General features: G+C 46.5%; 1 protein-coding gene across 1 annotated transcript; it reads left to right on the forward strand.

The window, feature by feature from the left end:
• Window positions 1-83: 83 nt before the first annotated feature.
• Window positions 84-8,358, forward strand: nsun2 (NOP2/Sun RNA methyltransferase 2). The gene is made up of 19 exons (XM_064983331.1): window positions 84-303; window positions 1,005-1,162; window positions 2,096-2,200; window positions 2,496-2,601; window positions 2,724-2,795; window positions 2,963-3,047; window positions 3,605-3,800; window positions 4,211-4,285; window positions 4,373-4,503; window positions 4,610-4,683; window positions 4,941-5,071; window positions 5,358-5,454; window positions 5,599-5,774; window positions 5,839-5,931; window positions 6,095-6,230; window positions 6,952-7,032; window positions 7,113-7,251; window positions 7,357-7,396; window positions 7,510-8,358. The coding sequence occupies exons 1-19, from the start codon at window positions 223-225 to the stop codon at window positions 7,808-7,810; spliced, it is 2,277 nt and encodes a 758-aa protein (XP_064839403.1). The 5' UTR covers window positions 84-222; the 3' UTR covers window positions 7,811-8,358.
• The last annotated feature ends 674 nt before the right edge of the window (window positions 8,359-9,032 follow it).

Genomic DNA, 9,032 nt, shown 5'->3' on the forward strand with positions numbered 1-9,032 from the left:
GGTTTTAGTTGGCCAAAATGTTGCACTGATATTTTCTATTTCTCAGGCTAATACATCGCCACCCACAAACTGGGGTCCTGTCTCACATGTGTGCGTCAGAGGCTGAAACAGAACACGAGTGCAGTACCATTCGCATTTCAATCACCCTGTTAGCAAAATACATTTAGCTACACCATAACGTTGCTTCGCAGGTTCATATTCAGAGTCGTGTGTGTTTCCAAAATGGGAAAGAGAAGTCGACTGAGAAAGAAGGAGCATCAAAATAATAGCAAGCCTGGTGGAAGAGATAACCGGGACAATGCTGTAAGTTTTAATAGCTCTTCATAGCTAGCCGGCTAATTTAGCGTACTGTAGCTAACTTGCCGAGGTCACCTCAAATTACTGTATGCCGAGTCAAAGAGATTTAATTTTTCCCCAGCAACTTTGATTTGATTACTACTGCACAACTCGTTGGCATAGCTATGTGTAGCTAGCTATTTTATCTTGGTCCCAGGGGGCGGCTGGGTAGCATAGTGGTTAGAGCGTTGGACTAGCAACCGGAAGGTTGAAAGTTCAAACCCCCGAGCTGACAAGGTACAAATCTGTCCCTCTGCCCCTGAACAGACAGCTAAACCCACTGTTCCTTATTGTAAATAAGAATTTGTTCTTAACTGACTTGCCTAGTAAAATAAAGGTAAAATAAAAAATGTTTGTGCTGGCATCTCAAGGAGTTGGCTATACTATCAAGGAGTTGGCTATACTATCAATAGTTGGCTATACTATCAATATCTATCCATCTGAGGCTGCAATTCAGAAAACTAACATCCACTTCACTTTACCCCCATCCATTCCTCTCCTCCCATGTATCCCACCCGGTTCCCCCTCATCTGCTCTCCTCCCATGTATCCCACCCGGTTCCCCCTCATCTGCTCTCCTCCCATGCATCCTATTCGGTTCCCCCTCATCTGCTCTCCTCCCAATGTCGCCTCGCGTCTTCCCTCTCCTCCGATGTATCTGTCCTGTAGGGTTGGGGTGCAGGCTACGCTGACATCATCAAGGAGAACAAGCTGTTTGAGGCATACTACCAGGAGCTGGGCCTGGTGCCCGAGGGGGAGTTTGACCAGTTCATGGCAGCTATGAGAGAACCGCTGCCCGCCACCATCCGCATCACTGGATACAAGAGGTACGGAAGCTACTAAGCTCGACCTCTGCCAAGTGGTCAGGGGTGTATTCACTAGGAAGTAAACATATTCGATATTATCTAAATTTGTCCAATAGATGTTTTTTGTTGGGAAACGTTTTGTTACTAATAAATACATCAATGGACTCTGGATCCTCTATGGCACAGATGGAAGTGGTCTTTCTCACCCTGTAGGTGTTTTAGCCTGGTCTCAGATTTGTTTGTGTTCATGATAATTTAACAATGACCATAGGGGGGTTAGCGAGACAGCAGACACAGGTCTAGGACCAGGCTACTCTTGCTCTACATCAGGATTCATACTTATGAAGATTGCTTTCCAAAACACCACTCTATTAAACCTCTAAGTGTATTAAAAAGGATTGTCCATTGGGTTGTCCCCATGTACTTCCTGAGGGGCCGCACCCAGGTGTTGAGAGTAGGTAGCAACACATCCGCCACCCTGATCCTGAACACTGGCGCCCCTCGGTGCGTGCTCAGTCCCCTCCTGTACTCCCTGTTCACCCACGACTGTGTGGCCAGGCACAACTACAACACCACCATTAAGTTTGCAGATGCCAGAGGAGGTCAGAGACCTGGCCGGGTCTGCATTGTGTCCCACCACCCACCAACCCCTCTTTTACATTACTGCTACTCTCTGTTTATCATATATGCATAGTCACTTTAACCATACCTACATGTATATACTACCTCAATTAGCCCGACTACCCGGTGCCTGTTTATAGCCTCGCTACTGTTATTTTTCACTGTCTTTTTACTGTTGTTTTTATTTCTTTACCTATCTATTGTTCACCTAATACCTATTTTTTTTACTTAAAAATCACAATTTTGGTTAGGGCCTGTAAGTAAGCATTTCACTGTAAGGTCTACACCTGTTGTGTTTGGCTCACGTGACAAATTAACTTTGATTTGATGTAGCCATGCCAAGGAGATCCTCCACTGTCTGAAGAACAAGTACTTCAAGGAGATCCAGGAGGTAGAGATCGACGGGCAGAAGATAGAGGCTCCTCAGCCTCTGAGCTGGTACGTCTGCACACACACACACACATACACACACACACATACATACACACACATACATACACACATACATACATACATACATACATACACACATACACACACACATACACACACACATACATACACACACACATACATACACACACACATACATACACACACACATACATACACACATACATACATACACACACACACACATACATACACACATACATACATACATACATACATACATACATACATACATACATACATACATAAACGGTCATCTGCTGTAATTGTGTGTGTGTAGGTACCCAGATGAGCTAGCATGGCACACCAACATGAGCAGGAAGATCCTGAGGAAGTCTCCTCTCCTGGAGAAGTTCCATCAGTTCCTGGTCAGCGAGACCGAGTCGGTGAGGAAGTCTTGAGTGTTATTTAAGAATTAGAAAGTAATTTAATAGGATCTCAATGGTTTCTTAGCTGTATGGCTGCCTTATGTACTGTGGTGTCTCTTTCTCTACGTTGGGCTCTACAGGGTAACATCAGCAGACAGGAGGCTGTAAGTATGATCCCTCCTCTGCTGATGAAGATTGAGCCCCACCACAAGGTAAACAACACACTGGACGCCTTTCTGGCCAAGAACTGCTTCCATTTCGGTCCTTAGACCCTAAATCTGGGAACATTATAGTGTAACTGTGTTTTTGTGGGTAGATTCTGTTCCTAGACCCTAAACCTTGGAACATGTGTAGTGTAATTGTGTATTTCTGTGGGTAGATTCTGGACATGTGTGCTGCTCCTGGATCTAAGACGGTGCAGTTGATTGAGATGCTCCATTCTGATATGGACGTACCCTTCCCAGGTAACCCGCATGCACAGAATCAAATCAGTAGAAAAATGTAACAACAAACATCTGCTGCATTGGCGTATCTGAATTGTGGCCCAATGGAATTTTTTAATATTACCTTTATTTAACCAGGCAAGTCAGTTAAGAACAAATTCTTATTTTCAATGACGGCCTGGGAACAGTGGCTTAACTGCCTGTTCAGGGGCAGAACGGCAGATTTGTACCTTGTCAGCTCTGCGATTTGAACTTGCAACCTTCCGGTTACAAGTCCAACACTCTAACCACTAGGCTCCCCTAGTAAGTTGCTGAATGTATCTTTTCTGTTACTTTGTGACAGAAAAGATAGCGGTTAAGAGCATTGGGACAGTAACCAAAACACTGCTGGTTTGAATCCCCGAGCAGACTAGGTGAAAAATCTCTGTGCCCTTGAGCAAGGCACTTAACCCTAATTGCTCCTCTAAGTCTCTGGATAAGAGCATCTGCTAAATGACTAAAATGTGAATCAATGTAACAAAGCATTGTAATCCTGAACATCCTCCTCTCCCTCCTCTTTCTTTCTCTCCCCCCTTCAGGGGGCTTTGTGATAGCCAACGACGTGGACAACAAGCGTTGTTACCTGCTGGTGCACCAGGCTAAGAGACTGAACAGCCCCTGTATCATGGTGGTGAACCACGATGCCTCGTGCATCCCCAGACTACAGATAGACACGGAGGACGGACAGAAGGGCACACTGTTCTACGACCGCATCCTCTGCGACGTCCCCTGCAGGTGAACAAAGAGTGAACCTGTTTAGCTGAGAGAAGCAAGTAAATAGTGATTGAGAGAAGTAGGGGAGAAAGTGGGGGGCAAAACTAGACATGTGTCGACAGTCAGCTATATGGAGAGATATCAACCTCACAGTTCTACCCTGTGTCTTATGATTGGCTCTTCTGTCTGATTTATGATTGGTTGCTGCACTGGGTAGGCTACTGCTTGTTTTTTGTTTTTATTAGGGGAACCAAATGTGTCTATAAGAATGAGACAGGAGAGAGAGCGATCTCCTGTAACCACATTGTAGGATTGTCTGTCTGGGAAGGCTGATGTGTAGTTAGATGTCCCAGGGAAGCTGACAAACTCTAATTTTGGATTTTCTCAAGTGTGTTCCTAAAAAGCAAAGTATTCTGTGTGTGTTTCTAAAGTGGAGATGGCACCATGAGGAAGAACATTGACGTGTGGAAGAAATGGACCACCAGTAACAGCCTGCATCTCCATGGGTGAGGAGCGAAAGAGAGAGCATGTGTGTGTGTGTGTGTGTGTGTGCGCCTGTATATGTGTGTGTGATAACCTGTGTGTGTCTCCAGTCTCCAGATCCGTATAGCAGTGCGTGGTGTGGAGCAGCTAGCTGTAGGAGGGAGGATGGTCTACTCTACGTGTTCACTCAACCCTATAGAGGACGAAGCTGTCATAGCAACGCTACTGGAGAAGAGTGAAGGTAACACACACGCATGCATGCACACTCAAATACAGTGCCAGACACACACACACACACACACACACAGGAGATAACTGCCTCTGTCTCCGTCTTTGTCTATCTCTAGGTGCGTTAGAGTTAGCAGATGCGTCAGTTGATCTCCCAGGGTTAAAATGGATGCCTGGAGTCACCAAGTGGAAGGTATATAACTGTTGGAACACATGACCGCCACCTCAAGCCTATTAATCACTGCTAGCGACTATTAGAGGTACTTGATAGGCCTGACAGTCGAGCCACTACAATAGTCATGATATTCCACCACCGTGCCTGTTTGACTACAGATTCCGCCCGTTTTATAACTGAGTCTTTTGCGCTCTCTCCCATCCCCCTCCTCTCCCTCCAACAGCTACCTCTCACACACACTTAATATCTCTCACCATCTTTCCTTCCATCTCTAGTTGATGACTAAGGAGGGTCAGTGGTATAAGGACTGGTCCGAGGTGCCAGTCAACCGCCACACACAGATCAGACCCACCATGTTCCCTCCCACAGACACAGAGAAACTGGCCAATATGAAGTTGGAGAGATGGTATATTCACCTGCGTACACACCTGCACACAAACACACAGGGCCCCACTTTATTTGGTTAGAATATGCCTAAAATGTCAGTCAAGACAATCATGTACATGTATTTGCTACACCTGTGCACACAGCTGCATACCTAATCCTAATGAGATGAAAAATAAAAGCTGGACAGACTTTCAAATCCCTGTGAAGTGTTGCTGGTTTGTGTTGATTTGATTTCTACCAGCAGAGGGTGCTGTTGCATCTAATTAATCTTTGTATATACCGTGCATACGTATGTGTTTATTCAGTATGAGGATCCTGCCCCATCACCAGAACACGGGTGGCTTCTTTGTAGCTGTCCTGGTCAAGAAAGCCCCCATGCCCTGGAACAGAAGATTCCCCAAGGTATACACACATGTACATGCACGGCCACACACTCACGGATAAGCCCGCATTCCATCTGAGATGTGGGCTTATCAACACCATCCGGTACCTCATATACCAGAGAGAAGTTCCCGTTGAAGTGAACTATGATCCATCTTTCTCCAGTTGAGGAAGGAGCAGTCATCCAGCTCCGTGCCCCAGCCAGAGGACTCTCCAGTGGGCACCCCTCTTCCTGAGACGCCCTTGGAGGATGGAGAGAGAGAAGGAGGGAAGGAGGCAGGAGAGGACTCGCCCAAAGAGCCAGAGGCAGGCGATCAGGCCAAGGAATCCAACATTTGTGGGTAAGTTGAGAGAGAGGGTTGGGGGGGAAGAGTGTGTGTATTCTGACTCTGTTCTGTGTTCCAGGCCTCCTCCCAATAAAAAGATGAAGAGGCATGGTTTTAAAGAAGACCCCTTTGTCTTCCTCACTGAAGACGACCCTGTCTTCCCCCCGATAGAGTGAGTGTGTTTGGTGGTTTGTGTAGTCTATGTAAGCAGCTGCTCGATAACAGCATTATCTGTACAGAGGGGACAATGTTTTGACCAAGCATAATGGTATTACCTTTACATGTTTTGATTGAGCCCTGGTTATTGATCTATTCCATGAATGTGTGTTTTGCAGGTCATTCTATGACCTGTCTCCAGACTTCCCAAAGATAAACGTTCTGACCAGAACCCACGAGGGGAAGAAGAGACATCTGTACATGGTCTCCAAGGAGCTACGCAACGTCATGCTCAACAACAGTGAGCGAATGAAGGTAGGAAGGTGTGTGTGAGAGACACCTGTATGTTCTCTAAGGAACAATGTGGCACTCTGCCTAACAACAACTGTGTGTGTGTCACTGCCAGCCCATCAAGGGGAGTCCAGCTAACAGATGGGACCCTTTTCATCCCAAATCCCCCTAGTACACTCAGCTCCTGCACAGGTGGCCGTGTGTGTGCATTCAAGCAGACAGAGGAACCCCCCTCCATTCCGCTCTTAGTCCATTTCCCCTCTTCTCCTTGTCGCTCTCCCCTCCTTGTTGTGCCTCCCCTTTTCACCCTTTCCTTTTCCCCCCTCCTCCTCTCCCTATGTATCTCCCCCTCCTTTCTGATGTTGTGATGTTTAGACCTGACCCAGGTTCAGATCAGCCTCCAGGTAAGCAGTAGTAACAGACAGGCTGAGTCCATCACCAGACGGTTCCCAGAACTGCACACATACTGACATACAAGCAGCGTACTTAACAGGGTTCTGGCTCAATGATGGGAGAAAGTATTTAGTTTTCTTAGAAGCAATGGTTTATTTGAAATGGCCATCTCCCAATTGGAGCAATTTGACCTAATAAACAAATATTTGCATAACTTAAGAAATCTAGAAACTGTCATCACTATTATTGAAAACAACAATGACCACGTTGAAATGAGAAGCAATTGTAAATATGTGGCTGAAACAGTCATTCTCAAGTGTAATGATTTCATTATTTTGTGTGAGTTTTGCAGGTGATCAACACAGGGGTAAAGGTGTTGTCTCGCAACAGCGACGGGGAGGAGTTTGGCTGTGCCTTCAGACTAGCCCAGGAGGTAGGTGCATGCACACACACACGCGCATTCATTCCTTGCTCTCCTCGTTCTGCTCTCCTCATTCTGCTCTCCTCCTCCAGGGTATCTATACTCTGTTCCCCTACATCCGCTCCAGGATGATCACAGTGAGTGTCGAGGACATTAAGATTCTACTGACTCAGGAGAACCCGTACCTCAGCAAACTGGAGGATGATGCTCACCAACAGGCCAAGAAGATGGGTGTGTGTTCTCAACTGGAAAGCAATGATCTGTGTCTAAGGCCATGTTGGGTGTTGGCCCATTCATGTCTGTATTACTAGTAAGTTCTCCTCTGTGTTTCCACAGGAATGGGCAGCATCGTGTTAAAATACCGGCCTGACAATAGGTAAGTGTCCATTTTGTTTGCCTGTCTGTGTGTGTTATATTATCTGTTGAATTCACCCTGACCTCCCTCTCCCTCTATCGCCCCCTCACCGTCCTCTCCCTCTCTTTCCTCAGTAACCCCGATGGTCCTCAGTGTCCCATAGAGCTGTGTGGCTGGAGAGGCAAGACCTCCATCAGAGCCTTCGTGCCCCGCAACGAGAGGTTCCACTACCTCCGCATGCTGGGGGTCGAGGTATTCCGAGACAAACAGGGGCAGGGACCCAGGGAGGAAGAGAAGGAGGTGAAAGAGGGGGAGACAGAGAATGGGAATAAAGATGTCAGCCCGAAACAGGAATTGAGAGGTGACAATCGAGGTGACGAGCACCTGAAAGGAGATGAGAGGGAGGGAGGAGGGGAGAATTTGACCAGCACCTGAGACGAGTAGAAGGAAATGTGTAACTTAATAGTCTTAACAAGTTTTCCTCTCTTTGGCTGCACTGATGTTAATGAACTGGAGGTCATCCACCATGTTGTCACCCATGTTTTTTGCAGATGGAGAAGAGGAGTTGAGAAACCACTTTAGACTAGTAAGATACACGGAGAAGGGAGGAAGTGGAGCTGTATGAGGTTGAGCAATGCTGGCCAGACAAGAGCTAGACCAAAAATGAGAGAGAAGAGGGGTGTTGGGTAGCTCAGTAGTACTTCTAAACCACTGCCATAGCAGAATGGCCACCCCTCCTAGACGGGGCATGTGGACTCTTCCATGCTCCCCCAGACTTGGTGTGCTTCAATGCTTTAGTGACTTTTATTTTCTATTGCCGGTTTTATTTGAACAAAACTCAACTCCACTGGCAAAACATGGAGAGAGTGTTGTTTTTTTCTTATTGTGCATGTTTGAAGGTTTCTCTTAATGGCCATTTCATTTTTTTATCATTGTAAGTAAGAAGAAAGGTGGATATGATTAAAAGTATTACATTCATATAACGTCTCTGAAGTGCATTGAAATAGAATCTCAACCCCAATATGAATTAACTGCGTCATATCACACAACCAACCATACACACACACACACACACACCATCAGCCATACACCTGTTTCTAACCCATCTCTGCTGCCATGATGACAGGTGTCATGACGACCGTGCAGCCCCCTCACCTCTCACTGTAGCTGGAAGAGAGGAAAAGAAAGAATACACTTGCTGTTCTCATTCCATCCTCTTCCTCCATCCTCCTCTCACTGGAACTGGAAGAGGGAGAACAGAGAAAGAATACATGTCCTTCTCATCCCTTTCCATCCTTCTCTTCCCCTCTTCTTTCATGCTGTCTGGAACTAGTGGAGACATAGGGAAGAGGGAACATTATAGAAATGAGGAAATATGGGAGGAGGTGGTGCTGGAGCACGTGTCAAACTCATTCCACGGATGGCCGAGTGTCTGCGGGTTTTTGCTCCTCCCTTGTACTTGATTGATTGTCACTGATTAGTAAGGAACTCCCCTCACCTGGTTGTCTAGGTCTTTTAATTGAAAGGAAAATCCAAAAACCAGCAGACATGGAATAGTTTGACACCCCTGTGCCAGAGGGAGACTGACCAGGTGCAGTACGAGATGGAGACTGACCAGGTGCGGTACGAGAGGGAGACTGACCAGGTGCGGTACGAG

The sequence above is a fragment of the Oncorhynchus masou genome, chromosome 13 (genome assembly GCF_036934945.1).
Source record: "Oncorhynchus masou masou isolate Uvic2021 chromosome 13, UVic_Omas_1.1, whole genome shotgun sequence".
Taxonomy (NCBI): Eukaryota; Metazoa; Chordata; class Actinopteri; order Salmoniformes; family Salmonidae; genus Oncorhynchus; species Oncorhynchus masou.